The following is a 15,426-nucleotide window of genomic DNA, read 5'->3' as shown; positions in this document are numbered from 1 at the left end:
ATCTGACTTTGATGGATTGAAAAAGGATAGCCGGAAATCATTATGTCCTGTTTGGGTTAGAGGTTATTTAACATGTTTATTAGGGGCCAGAGTCAAGAATCCCAGAACTGCTGAATGGCCCTAAGTGGTTTTTGATTTTGCATTGGGACAGGAAATATATACCATGTCCAGATGGACCAGTTCCTATATATGGGACACACCCACAAACACACCCACACCAGCCCGATGTGGTTTGAGGAGCAGGGATTCCTATGCTGCATGATCTTAAACTTTTTTCTCTGTTAGTTTCTAAAATGGGTTAAATGAGAAATTCCAAATAATTTCTTAGTAGTATTTAAAATATAATATTTTATAGATATAATACTGTACATGGTTTAAAAAAATTAAATGGAACCACAAGATTTACCATGAAACATGTCTGTCTTTTTCCAACTCCCCCTTAATTCCTACTACCTAGGAGCAACTACTTCAACTCTTTCAGCCATTTATCTGGTTTACCTCCATTTGTCTAACTAATGTGCTGAAAATTCGATTTCCCAACTTTCAAACTTGACTCTCCCAGGAGACATCCTCTTGGGGGAGATGAAGCCCTCACTCACTTGGTGCTCCTCCACTTCCACATAGTTCCCTCCAGGATCCTCTAATATAATTACTTTTTAAAAAAACTCATTATCTGGAGTTCACTTTATGACTGTGAATATTGCCCACAGCAGCACTCGTTGCTATACTGGGATCACATTTCTTTCTTTGTATAACTTTTGGCTTTTCTTAGAGGTAATGACTGTTCTGTTTGTTTGTTTAGTTTTCTTTATACACAATTACTATCAGACTGTCCCTCAGTTTGCTCAGGCACCTCAGGTAACCTCGGTCCGCTGTCTTTCTTGTCTCTCGGATGACCGGGGTTATACCCTCTACATCTTGCCACTTTGTGTTCCATCCTTGCAGGTTGCTCCTGAGGCGGCTGCCTACATGTCATCCCGGAGCCTGCCTTGACCAGCCCATGGGGATTTACATCACCTCTCTTCCACATTGAATACTAGATTCCACATCTCCCTCTTTTTTGATATAACTCCCTCATTTCAATGGAACACATCTCCAAGGAATGTCTCCAGAAAGCGGGACTCGGAGGCAACTTATTTAAGATCTTGCTTGTTGTTCCCAAATGTCTTGATTCTATGTCCGCACTTCATTGGCAGCCTGGCTCGCTTTGGAATTCTGGGCTGGAAATCCTTTTCTCAGAATTTCGAAGGCACTGCTTCTGTCATTGAGTTTCTAGAACTGCTTTAAGAGATCTGATGCCATTCTGACTCCCGGTTCTTTATTTTATTTTACTTATTCCCTTTTATTGAATTTATTGGGGTGAGACTGGTCAACAAAATTATACAGGTTTCAGGTGCACAGTTCTACAACACATCATCTGTACACTGTAATATATGTTCACCACCCAAAGTCAGATCTCCATTCATCACCATTTATCCCTACACTGTCTTCTATCTCCTTCCTCCCCCCCCCCCCCCCCCGTCCCGCCCCTACAACCTCATTCTTTTAATGGGATTTTTCCCTCTCTAGAAATGCTTACGGTTTTTCCTTATCCTTGTGGTCCTGAAATTATATGGCAGTGTGGCTTGGTGTGGAACCTCTTTACTATATACTAGTACATCACTCTGGCTACTCACTGGAAGCATCCAGAAATCATCCCTTTCATTTCAATTCAGGGGCTTTTTGGTGTATTGAGGAAGGCTCTCTTTTCTCTTTTTGGCACCCTTGTTAATTGGGCTTTAGACTTCCTGAATGGATCTTTTTTTTTTTTTCTTTTCTTACTATTTTTTTCTTACTATTTTCTATCTCCTCCTCATCATTTTGTTCTACTATTTTGATTTTCTGAACTTCATTTTCCTATTATTAGTGGGTTTGTTTTGAATTTTCACTATATTTTTATTGTCAAAAGCTCTTATTCCTTGAATTTTCCTTTAAAAGCTTCCTGCTGTTGTTTCAGTATTTTCTCTCCTGTCTTCTGAGGTTTCAAAATAGTTTTTTTTTTTTAGATGTTTTTACTTACATTGAACTGGTTCCTTATGAATTATTTATTTTTTGTTCATTGTGGTCTCTTTTTTTCTTTTCATATAAAGCTTGGATGTGCATTTGCAAGAGGCATCACAGAGAATGTTGGGAGGTAGGCTTACTGATTTGATTTCATGCAGGGAGTTTGGGCAGGAACTTGCCTCTCTCAGTGCACTGGGGGCTGTCTGTACACTTCAAGAATGTTTATTGGGTATTTGGGAGAAGGGCGTATGCCAGAGCTGGCCGATTATTTTCCATCTGTAACTGTGGCAGAGAAGGAGCTGTCTGCAACAAGGACCTCAGGCTGCCCTAATGGTGTACTTGGAACAAAATTCCTGGCCCAAGCACGATGCATGGTGGATGTTGACCCCAACTAAACCCAGTGTGTTAGATCAGTTTTGTAGTGAAGGTGTTCTCTGAGGCATTCCTGGATATTCAACAGTTGGCTGTGTGAGCTGGTAGGAGCTGGTAGGAATGCAGGCTGCAGTGTCAGAGGGCCCAGGAACTGTGCAGGTAAACTCATTATGGCACAAGGTCTGGTGGAAAAGCTGGAACCCAAGACCCAATAGGACTAGCAGAAGTAGTCATAATGATGATGATGATCCCATCCTAGTCATAGAGTCTGTCATTTACTGAGTGTTAATAATTGGCTGGGAACTGTTAAAATAGCATCCCTTCAGTTTGCACAGCCACCCTGTGGGGTAGTAAAAAATATGTACATTTTATAAGGGAGAAAACAGACTCTGAGAAGGTAAGTACTTTGTGCAAGGTCTCAGAGATTATTGTAAGTGACAGAGACAGGTGTTGGATGATTCCTGAGGCTCCTCCATCACCACGTACATTCCCCTCAGGGCAGCTGATGCAGAACCACTTGAAGTACTCAGCTGGGGGTTCAGATGTGAGGTGTCAGGGACCCAACTAAGGCAAAGAGGGTGTTGAAGCTGGGAGCCAGAAAGGTGAACATCTGTTACATAGACTGAATTAATTAGGTCATACTGGGGGGCAGAGAGGTGGTAAAAGTGTTTCCAAGAATTTGTCATTCCTCCTTGGGTAATCCTGACTATTGTCTGGCAGTAGATTCGTAGATGACATTGGTGAAACTCTCCAGTTTTCAAGAGGAAGGTCTTCATTTAGCCCTTCATGAGCTTGGGCTTGCCAGCAGCTGGTGGACATGAGGAATGACAGGTGTCACTATGACCTCCAACCAAAGCCCAGACAAGAGGCAGGAACAAGCTGGATGCAGCTACCAGTCTGGAGCACAAGTGCCCAGATGCTCTTCCTGGACTGTGGCCATGGCTCTTGTTACAGCAGACTCCTATGTAATTGATGCTCTGGCACCTGGCTCAGTGTCAGGAGCTGGGCAGGCCCATGAAGGGTAGGGAAGGTGGTTACACTTTGGCAGGTGGGAGGTGGGGGGAGGGCAGACACAACTGCTGGGGGAAGGCATTGTCTGGCAAGTCAAACCTGCTCTGGAGAGTATTTACTCATCCCATACCTGTGTGTCAGGTTCCCTGCTGGAACCAGAGGGTGGGCTTGTCCTATCTTAGAGGTGCTTGAGGAGGGATGGGAGAGGAGTGCAAATGAGGAGGAGGTGTGAGGGTGTGCACAGCTAATGATACAGAGATGGAATAAAGAAGGGGTTGGTGGGCGGGCTGCACACTGAAAGGCTTCTGAGGGAACAGACCTTCCACGGGTCTTACTGGGTGAGGAGGACTTTGCTCACTCAGGCAGACGCTGTGGTACGGGAAGCTAGGGAGTGCATTTCAGGCAGGGACAGCAAACACAAAGGCACAGGGCCTGACCCTCTGAGAGCTATGTGAAGTTCATTATAATTAGAGACAATTGTGTGTGTGTGTGGAGGGGGTGGGGAGGGGCAGGTGATGGGAGGGACAAAGGTGATGGTGAGGAGCGGGGAGAAAGACTAGGAAAAGAGGCCAGGACTCCATCCTGGAGGACCTGTGTGCCTGTCTTGTAAAGGAATGTGGGTTTTATCCTGAAAAAAGGAGCAATTGAAGGATTCTGAGCAGGTACTATATGATTCACTTATGATTTAGCTGCATTCGAGAGGGGGTGAGGGGAGGGGGCCCAGGGGAGGTATAGAAAGACTGGAGGGGGGTGTGATGGGACTGAGGGGTGGCGATAGGAAGAGGGAAGCTAGAAAGCCAATTACGTGGCAGGGCTGGGATTCAGGGGAATGCTCATCCCTGAGGGAACTGCCAGAACAGGAGTTCTCAGGTTTCTAGGTGGCCCCTGTCCCAGGGGAATGGGGCATCATGTCACAACTGGGGTTCAGGCACAGGGCTGGAAACAAAGCCTGAGGTCAGGCCTGGCAGTGGGCTGACTAATATGTAGTGTTTTCCCATGCTCTCCCCACTGAAGGCAAGCAGAAGCATGTTTTTTCCTTATGGATAATAAGCCCCCACCTTTTCATGGGGGAAATCTGAGCTTTCTATGGAGGGAGGGCCAGCGCTCAGTCACACTGCTTCATGGGGCACCATGCAGCCCCACATTCTTTGTGTGCAGGTGGTTCTCCCTTCCCCTTGCTTCTCAGCCCTTCCTAGAGGCTGTTGAAGTCACATTCTCCCCCTTAGCGCCCCCCCACCCCCTCCATAACTGTCCCCTGTTGATGACAGCCTGTGGTTGTTACCAGCTGCAGGTGATGAACTCCCCATGCTCAGGGACTCCACAATCTTTTTGTTATTTTTTTTAAAAATAGAATTTTTAAAGTTTTAATTGTGGTTTAAAAAAACCACACAGAAATTGTTAAGATGCTATATTTTAAGTGCACAGTTTAGTAGTGTTAACTATGTGCACATCATTGAGCAACCGATATCCAGAACTTTTTCTTCTTGCAACAGTGAAACTCTGCACCTGTGAAACTGCCATACCCACCTCCCCCCGGCAACCACCATTCTACTTCCGTCTGTATGAATTCAACGACTCTTATAAGGGGAATCATATAAGTATTTGCCTTTTTATGGCTTTTTAAATTTAATTTAATTTTATAATATTTATTTCAGAGAGGAAAGAAGATGGAGAGAGAGATAGAAACATCAATGATGAGAGAGAACCATTGATTGGCTGCCTTCTGCACCTGCTTCCCCCTACTGAGGATTGAGCCTACAACCCGGCATATGAACCCTAATCTTCTGATTCATATAATAGGTTGACGCTCAACCACTGAACCATTCCAACCAGGCTTTTGTGACTTTAAAATTTTTTTATTTTTTTAAAATATGTTTTTATTGAAGAAGGGAGAGGGATAGAAACATTGGTGAGAGAGAAACATCATTAATCAGCCGTTTTCTGTACAACTCCCACTGGGAATCAAATCCACATCCCGGGCATATGCCTTGACCAGGAATTGAACCTGTGACCTCCTGGTTCATGGGTCAATGCTCAACCACCAAGCCAGACAGGCCAGGCTTTTTGTGATTTTTTAAATTTCACTTAGCATAATGTCTTCAAGTTTCATTCATGTAGCATGTGTCAGAATTTTCCTCCTTTTTAAGGCTGAGTATTATTCCATTGTATGGATAAACCACATTTCTTTATCCATTCGTCTATCCATGTACACTTGGGTTGCTTCCACTTCTTAGCTATTGTGAATAATTCTGCAGTGAACATGAGGGTGCAGATATCTCTTCAATAATCCTGCTTTTGGTTCATTTAGATATATATCTAGAAGTGGGATTCCTGGGTCATATGGTAAAAATCTTTACTTTTTTGAGGAACCAGAATACTTTTTTCCATAGTGGCTGTTCCATCTTATATTCCCACCAACAATGCACAAGGTTTCCAATTTCTCTATTTCCTCACCAACATTTATTTTCTGTTTTTTGTTTTTGTTTTTTTTAATAATGAACATCTTAATGGATGTGAGGTGATATCTCATTGTGGTTTTGATTTACATTTATCTGATGATTAGTGATGTTGAACCTCTTTTCATATACTTGCTTGTCATCGTATATCTTCTTTGGAAAAATATCTATATAAGTTTTTGCCAATTTTTAAATTAGATTGTTTGTGTTGTTGAGTTACAGGCATTCTTTATATATTCTGGATATTAACCCATTCAGATATATGATTTGAAAATATTTTCTTCCATTCTGTAGGTTGCCTTTCAATCTGTTGATCGTGCCCTTTGATGTGCACAAGTTTCTTTTCTCTGCTTTGTTATCACACCTCCTGCTTCTGATCTCTGCCCTCCATCACTGCTGCTGGTTACCAGTAAGTTGCATTTCCTCTATAGACTGATCATAAAGAAAGAAAATTTGATTTTTTAAAAAAATTTATGTCCAGACTTTATCGTTTCTTTTAGTAATTCCATCCATCCATCCATTCATTCATCCATTCATTCAACAAGCGGGGGGATATAAGCATCTTTGTTGAGCTCTATTCTGTGCCAGATGCTGTGAATGCAAAGCCAACAAGTGATGCTTGTAACAGACTCACTGCAGCCATTCTCCGTGCTTTCCTGACTGGCCCTGGATGCTTAGGCGGTGTTGCTTCTAACTTCCTATAACTTGAAATGTTGCAGTCATCATGCTGTGAATTATTTGTACATCTCCCTTGCCCATGACCGTAAACTGCTTTTTATCATATCTTATTCATCTTTGTACCCTACAGTGGAAGTTGCCACATCTCTCTGGGTAGCTGCTGGATGGGTGCAAGTGTGAGCCATGCCAGGCTGCCCACTGCTTAGCCACAGGCCTCCCCAGCACCCAGCCTTCCCAAGTGGCACCTCCTTTTCTGCTGTAAGATCCAGGGTCTCACCCTGCTATCCTCTTTTTAGGGTCGTAATTGCTTATTCTGCCGTTGGAACATTGCTCCCCTTAGATTATCTTTAAAGTGATCCATAGCCTCTTTTCGTTACCTCCCAAGACAGGCCTGAAGGTGACTGTTAATTACTATTGGGAAATATGCTGGGGCTCTTTCTTAAGATGGTAAGTAGAAAGTCCCATGAGTTTGGCTTATGTATTTTTTGTGGGAATTAAATATTCCTTCATATTTCAGCTCTTCCTTGGTTTCTCCCATCCCCTATTATTAAGTCCTCATTTCATGAGGTTACATAGGCTCTCTGGCTAAAGGGAAAAATAGGTATAATTAAGGCAGGCAAAATACTACAGAACAACAGTATTTATTGAGGGGGCTCAAATGAGGGGTTGCTAACTCAGAGTGGACAGAGGCTGCTGGGTGGGCAAGGCCTCCTGGGGGAAAAAAAAGGCAATGGATTTCAGTCAAGAACGGTGCAAATGCGTTATCTAAAATGAGTGGGGAGAGGTAGGGGTTGAGGAGAAATGAATTAAAGAGGCAGAACTGGGGAGCAGAGGGGTTCTATTCAGAGGGAAAAGTATTGTCTAAAGCAGTGGTTCTCAAAGTGTAGTCCCGAGACTAGCTGCATTGGCACCATTTGGGAGCTTGTCAGAAATTTAGGTTTTCAGGCCCCACCTGAGACCTACCAACTCAAAAACTCTTGGGGTGGGCTTAGTCTTCTAGGCGATGCTAGTGCTTAAGTATGAGCACTACTGGTTAAAGGTATGGGGAGGTCAGAGTGCTGTATTCTATGTACCTCATTCTCTAGAGCTGAAGGCAGGTGTTGGGTTGGGAGTGATGAGAAGAGGCAAGCTATTGCATAAAAAAGAGGGATAGGAGTAGTGCCTTTGTTAATTTATTAACATGCTAGTTGAACATGTATTTTATGAGATTAGAATGCAAAAATAAATAATTATAGTTTGAGATGATTGAAAATGAAAAGACAACACATCAAAACTAATCAGATGCAGCTCAAGCAGTAGTTAGAGGGAATTTATAGCAGTAAACACCTGTATTAAAAAAGAAAGATCTCCAATCAATGACCTAACTTTCTATCTTAAGACATTGAAAGAAGAGAAAACTAAACTTAAAGCAAACACAAGGAAAGAAATAAAGATTAGAGAGGAAATTAATGAAATAGAGACCAGAAAACAATATAGAAAATCTACAAAACCCAAAATTCGTTCTATAAAAAGATCAACAAAATTGACAAACCTAACTAAACTGACCAAGGGGCGGGGGTGGGGAGAAGAGAAAAGACTCGAATTACCAAAATTAGAAATGAAAAAGGGGACAGTACTGTGAACCTTACAGAAAAAAGGATTATAATGGAATACTATGAACAGGGTGGATTAGTCAGCTCAGGCTGCCATAGCAAAACACCACAATTGGGTGACTTAAACAACAGATACTTATTTCTCATACTCTGGAGGCTGGCAGTCCAAATCAAGGTGCTAGCAGGTTTGGTTTCTCTTGAGGTCTCTCTCCTTGGCTTGCAGATAGTCATCTTCTATGTCCCTACATGGTTTTCCTCTGTTCATGGGCATTCTTAGTGATTCTCTATGTGTCTTAATCTCATCTATACTAATAAAAGAATAATATGCTAATTAGACCGAGAGATCTTCTGGATGTCCTTCTGGACAAAGCCATGGTGGCAGGGCCAAGGCAGAGGCAGTTATGGGCGATCAGCCCATGAGGGGAGGGCAGATGGGGGCAAACAGGCCAGTAGAGGGGAAAGTTGGGGCAAGCAGGCCAGTAGTGGGGGGAAGTTGGGGACAAATAGGCTGGCAGGGGGACAATTGGAGGTGATCAGGCTGGTGGGGGGAACTTGGGAATGATCAGGCCAGCAAGGGGGCAGTTGGGGGTGAGAAGGCCAGTAGGGGGCATGGAGGAACAATTGGGGGTGAGCAGGCCAGCATGCAGAGTGGTTAGGGGCAATCAGGCAGGCAGGCAGGCAGGTGAGTAATTAGGAGCCAGTGGTCCTGGATTGCGAGAGGAATGTCCAACTGCTGGTTTAGGCTAAGGTGACCAGACGTCCTGGTTTTGGTGGGACAGTCCTAATTTTTAACAATTTGTCCCATGTCCAGTGGCATTTAAAAAAAGTCCTGATTTTTGGAAAGATTCTTTTAAATCTTGGACTTTTTTTTAAAATGCTGTGGGACGTGGGACAAATTGTTAAAATCGGGACTGTCCCGCCAAAAGCGGGACATCTGGTCACCTTAGTTTAGGCCCAATCCCACCTAAACCGGCAGTCAGACATCCCCCAAGGGATTCCAGATTGGAAAGGGTGCAGGCCAGGCTGAGGGACTCCCCCCCCCACACCTGTGCACGAACTTCATGCACCAGGCCACTAGTCTTTTTATAATAAAGACTCCAGTCAGGTTGATTAGGACCCATCCCAATGGTCTCACTTCTATAAAGGCTCTATCTCCAATATAGTCATATGCTGAGGTACTAGGGGTTAGGGCTTCAACATTTGAATTTGGGGATGAGGTGGGGAGGGGACACAATTCAGTCCATAACAAATTGTATGCCAACAAGTTAGATATCATGAATGTTGAGGAGAGATTCTTAAAAAGGCACAACCTACAAACTACCAAAACTGACTTAAAAACCTAAAAATCTGAATAGATCTCTAATAAATGAAGATATTGAAGTAGTAATTAAAAAACTTAACATAGGAAAGCCCAGGCCCAGATGTCTTCATAGGTGAATTTGACCCAACATTGACAGATTCTTCATAAATTCTTCCAAAAAATAGAAAAGGAGAGAATATTTCTCAACTCATTCTAGTAGTGCCTTTACATTGATCACAAGAAAAAGGACGCTTATGAACAGACACAAAAATCCTCAACAAAATACTAGAAAACCAAATCTAGCATCATATAAAAAAAGATTATACACCATGAGCGAGTGGGATTTATTCCAGGAATGCATGGTTGGTATAACACTTGAAAATCAACATACTTCCCCATTTTAATGGAATTAAGAAAAAAAGCCCGCATAATTATTGCAATAGATGCAGAAAAAGTATTTGATAAAATCCAACACCCTTTCACTAAAAATAGAAGGTAATGTCCTTGACCTGATAAAGGACCTCTACACAAATCCACACTAACATCACCTTTAAATGTTCAAGACAAAGCTTTCACTCAAAGATCAGGAACAAAGCTTGGATATTTTCTCTCATCGCTTCTGTTCAATATTGTGCAATTGAAATATTGTGCTCTTTCAAGCCAGGTCAACTAAGCAAGAAAAAGAAATAAAAGTATTCAGATTAGAAAGGAAGAAGCAAAGCTATTTCTATTTGCAGATGACATGGTTTTGTGTGTGGAAAATCCTGAGGAATCCATTAAAATCGAATCGCTAAAACCTGATCCCTACTTTCAAGGCACTTCCAAGCAAGAAGGGGGACAGTGTAAATGAGTGTATATGTGTGAGTATTGTGAGAGAAGTGTTTCCCAGAGAAGGACATACTTCGTCTGAGTTCATGTAAAGTATGTAGGTATCTAAATAGGAGATTGCAGGATGGATGATTGGGATGGGAGTCAAAGGTGGGCATTTCAAGCATAGAAGAATATATGCAAAGAGACTCAGTGTGATGAAGCAGGGTCAATAAAAGCTGTGAGTGTGGCTGGGGAGTGGGATTTGAGAGGTAGTGTGGGAGATAGGTCAAGGAGGTGAACAAGGCCCTTGTATGCCACCAAAGACCAATTACATGATCGTGTGCAGTGTCTGTGTGGGTTTCGTCAAGAGTCCCTGGACTTGTACTTGTGTTCATCTCATCTGGATAGAAGTGGTGTGATCTCAGCACTAGGCCTGTCTTCTTTCCAGGTTTCTGGGTAGAGCGCACCCCTGTGCACGAGGCTGCCCATCGTGGTGAGGCCTTGGAACTGCAACAGCTGATCGAGAATGGCGCCTGTGTCAACCAGGTCACAGTGGACTCCATCACACCCCTGCACACAGCCAGTCTTCAGGGCCAGGCACAGTGTGTGCAGCTGCTGCTGGCTGCCGGGGCCCAGGTGAGTGGCCCTTCAGGACATCCGTGGAGCGTGGCTGTGGCTGTGGGCATAGATGGGACCAGTTCAAGGGATGCATAGAAGGAGGAAAATATAGGATTTGGGATTTGCATTCTGTGATTTGCAAATGCACTGGAAGTAAAGAAACCACTGCAGAAGACTGAGCAGGAAAGGAAGGAGGAAACCGGCATGGGGTGTGGTGGTAGTCCATGGTGCGGAAAGGAGGTTTCTGTGTCAACTGCACACTAGGACCAGTTAGTATGGTCCTGGGCTTGGCTGTTAGGGGGTCACTGGTGGCTGAAGAGAAGGCAGTTTTAGCAAAATGGTGGGGGGAGTGCCCTACTGTGCACTAGCAAGGGGACCTGGCAGGCCATGCAGGTCACAGACACAGGCTCTCTGGAGAGCTGTCTAGACCTTGGCTCAAGAGCAGGCTGACTAAGTGGGATGCTGGCACACTGTTCCCTGGTAAAAAGGAAAAAAAAAAACACACCCAAGATTCTGATCTGATTTGCTGCGATCCCTGGTATAAGTACTCATGCCACACTGATTTCAGTGCTTTCTGGATGTTTCATAGTGGCTGGGTGAGCTGGGCCGGACACCATTGGCCGGGTTGGTGTTGGGGTTCAGAGTGAGGCTGAAGTGAAGATCGTGCACTGCTTACTCTTTTCAAAGCTTGGCATTGAAAGCAGATCAAGAGGATGTGGAATAAGCTTCAGCATGCATCCAAAGGGCAGCTAAATGGAATAAGCAGAATCTGCCCGTTGGGAGCTGCCTTTTTCCTGCCCTATGATTTTCCAACTAGAAGAGGCATGCTAAGCAGTTTCAGGCATTCCTAGCTGAGGCTGGAATTAAATCCCCTTTTTATGCCCTGCCTGCTTCAGCTGGAACCTGGAGCTCTCCTTGCTGGATCTGTGCTATTAGGTGCTGGGGTGGTGGCAAGAGGGAGTCTGAGTTGATTCTGCCCAAGAAAGAAAAGAGCCCGAGGCTTAGGAGGTTAGTAAGCAGTCCCAGCCCTAGTTCTTTTAATCCATAACAAGCTCCCCTGCCCAGCATGGGGCCTTAGCACATACTAGAAAACCCAAGAACTTCTTAGAAAAACTAAGAAATGTCTTTGTCCAGATGAATGTGCATCAAGATGAGAAAGCGCATTTCCTCCTTGGTCCTGTAACACTTATTTCTCCCTCCCCACAAGGTGGATGCTCGGAACATCGATGGTAGTACCCCCCTCTGCGATGCTTGTGCCTCTGGCAGCATCGAGTGCGTGAAGCTATTGCTCTCTTATGGGGCCAAGGTCAACCCACCCCTGTACACAGCCTCCCCTCTGCACGAGGCCTGCATGAGCGGTAAGTCAGGTGGAAGGGAGCTACATGGAGCTATATGGTAAGTCAGGTGGAAGTGGGAGCCACTGGCTGGCCCAGGAGAGCTGCTGGTATCTGGCTATTGGTTGCTCCACCAAAGAAACGCTCATCTTTCCTCCTGGAGATATAGGCCTCACCCAGGACCGAGGGGCTGTTGTTTTCATGGTAGGATTCTATTTCTTAGCAGATGCTCAGTGCCTCTCAGACACTAACACTGGAGATGGGTCTACTCTGCAGTCTTTCTCTCAGTCTCAGTGGTCATTTTGCCTTGTAAGCACCTGATCTAGTTAGGAGATGAGACCCAGACGATGTCTCTGAGGACAGGTACTCTTAGAGGAGTGGAAGCTGGTCCTGCAGGCTCAGGGAACAGGTGGGAATTCGACTGCCCTCCAAGAATGGATGGAATTCAGATGGTGGGAGGATAAGAGGAAGGTTGTGCACAGGAAAAATGACATCAAGTCCTATTAGAAACTCCCAATAGACAAGCAACAACAGATAAGATTGGAAATTTAGGGTAAGACCAGATAGTGGAAAATTTTTAAACGACAGACTAAGGATTTTGGATTCCACTCTTGAGCAAAGGTTGCAAACTTGTAGCCTACTAGTATATTTTGATTGACCAGTACAGTGTTTGCCTTTGTTGTACTTCATTGGGGTGTGCAGTGTGCCCTCCTCTGTGTCTTCATGCAGGGACACTGTTCTCTGCTGCCTCATAACCCATAGCTAGGTCCCCTTTTATCATTCTCAGGCACTGGGGATTGCTATAGGCAGCACTTGAAGGTTTCTGAGCAGATATTGAATGGCTGCAAAATAGCATTTTTGAAAGGTTAGTTTACATCCATATACAGTGTAGGGGAGGAAAAACTTTTCCTTTACCTATCTTAGATTCACTGGCTGGTGACAGAGAATCGATTAACAAGAGAAAACAGAAGTTTGCTAATTTGTGTATTGCATCGTGGATAGGCATGGGAGAACTCGGCAAGGTGTCAGGCAAAGGGGTGGTTAGAGCTTGGGCTCATATAGAACAACAAGAGGCCCTGTGCACGACATTTGTGCATTGGGTGGGGGGTTTGTCCCTCGGCCTGGCCTGCACCCTCTCACAGTCCAGGACTCTGTGGGGGATTTCTGCCTGCTAGCTTAGGCCCCCTCCTCGACATCCCTTAGGGGTCCTTAGTGCTACTGCAGGGGCGGGAGAGGCTCCCTCCACCACCGCTGTGCTTGACAGCTGTGAGCCAGGCTTCTGGCTGAGCAATGCTCCCTCTATTGGAGCACACTGACCACCTGGGGACAGCTCCTATGTTGAACATCTGCCCCCTGTTAGTCAGTGCACATCATAGCGACTGGTTGTTCCACCGTTCTGTCGTTTTATAGATTAGGTTTTTATTATATAGGATAAATTTTTAGGAAAATGACAAGACAGAAGAAAAGGACTTTGAGTTTCTAGGATGGCAAGTTGTGGGGAGGCAAATTAGTGGAGAACCAATGGTGGATGGGGCTAGTTTTAGCAACTCCAACTAGCGTTGTCTCTATACTTCCTGGTAGAGAGGGGAGGGGGACAAATATATATATCCTTCTTTTAGGCAATTTGGGGGAGGGCACAGGGCTTTTCTTCTATTTGATTCTTCTCGATTGTCATAAGCTCAAAATAAACCTTATGTGAAAGGCATTTTTTGGGGTACCTTCCAATAGACTGAAATGGTGGTGGTGGTAAGGGATATCCTGGAAGTGAAGAGATGAGTTGGGAGCCATTACAGTGATCCAAATGCAAAACTCTTAGAGTCCAAATGGATGAATTCATTTAGAAAACATAGAAAGATTAATGGGCTTGATATAAGGGAGAGGAAAGCATGCAGTCATAACCTACTCAAGGTTGAGTAGGGAGTGAGGTCAATGGCTGTGACAGATTGACCAGGAGGATGTGCCCCTAAGGAGGGGTGAGAGAAGGCCTGGTAGCGATAAGACATCCAAACAAAAATGGCCAGCAGACAGCTGTAGAGGAGGGGCTAGGTTTTAGGATTATAAATGGAAACTCGGTAGCTACTAACAGGAGATGTGATCAAGAGTTGTGAGAGGATGAAATCTTGTACGTGATGAACCTTGATCCTAACCCATGTTAAAGGCACTTGGAGAGGAGCCAAGGAAAGAGGCAGGAAAGGTGTCTGTGAGCTGGGAACCCCTGGTAAGAAAGTTTAGGTAGTTCACCGAGAATGCTTGGATTGTGGATGCCAGCAACTTTATGTCAACAGCTTGAGAGGCAGCCCCGAAGGGGAGCACCTTCTCTCCCACTGAGGAACTGGGGAGCAGGGAAGAGAGTCTTCTCTGTCTGTTCTAAAGTGGTATTTCCCAACTTCCTGTTTTCCCAGCAACAGGGCCAGCTGTGCACTCCATTTCTGCGGCTGCCAGGGAGGTTTGGGGAACTGTTGTGCCCTCAGGAGAAAGGACAACTATCCACTTGCTCTATGGCCACATGGGTCATGAACTGCCCTTAGCTTGTGATGTAAACCTAATTCTCCTCTCTGCCCCTACAAGCATGGGACCTACCTGTTCTAGCCATCAGTTCTGTCATGCTTATTATTTCTAATGTATATATCAGTGATATTCAACAAGTGTGCTCCAAGAATTTTTAAAACATGCAGTACCTGACTATTAGTCAAGGGCACTGACCTCTTTTCCCTTAGATTGTCAAATAAAAAAACGACAATAGCCAGCACAACAATAGTCATCTGGAGTGAATGCCCTGTCATGGAAATATATAGGTCATAGGATAGACTTGTGTTTTATTGGTCACATCACATAATAAGGTTGTGTCTGATCGGTTAATTCTTGGTACCAGAAATCCTTATACACGTGCAGGTGTCTGCTTTTTATTTATTTATTTATTTATTTTTATTGATTTTTCACAGAGAGGAAGGGAGAGGGATATAGAGCTAGAAACATTGATGAGAGAGATACATTGACCAGCTGCCTCCTGCACACCCCCCACCAGGGATGTGCCTGCAACCAATGTACATGCCCCTGACCGGAATCGAACCTGGGACCCTTCTGTCCACAGACCAACACTCTATCCATTGAGCCAAATAAGTTTTGGCGGTCTGCTTTTTTTTTTTTTTTTTTTTTTTTTTTTTTTTTTAAAGTCACTTTGCTCTGGCCGAATGGCTCAGTTGGTTGCAGCT

The 15,426-nt window shown here is 44.4% G+C and overlaps 1 protein-coding gene across 1 annotated transcript in view; it reads left to right on the top strand.

Moving 5' to 3' along the window:
• ASB13 (ankyrin repeat and SOCS box containing 13) overlaps window positions 1-15,426 on the top strand; it is a 35,524-nt gene that overhangs the window by 6,951 nt on the left and 13,147 nt on the right. Inside the window, exons 2-3 of the mRNA XM_036460814.2 lie at window positions 10,711-10,898; window positions 12,088-12,238. Of these exons, the coding sequence (XP_036316707.1) occupies window positions 10,711-10,898; window positions 12,088-12,238 (339 nt within the window). The remainder of the gene's footprint in view (window positions 1-10,710; window positions 10,899-12,087; window positions 12,239-15,426) is intronic.

Source organism: Pipistrellus kuhlii, unplaced genomic scaffold (assembly GCF_014108245.1).
Source record: "Pipistrellus kuhlii isolate mPipKuh1 unplaced genomic scaffold, mPipKuh1.p scaffold_m20_p_1, whole genome shotgun sequence".
NCBI lineage: Eukaryota > Metazoa > Chordata > Mammalia > Chiroptera > Vespertilionidae > Pipistrellus > Pipistrellus kuhlii.
Note: the sequence above shows the minus strand (reverse complement) of the source record. Positions and strands in the feature narration are given on the sequence as shown.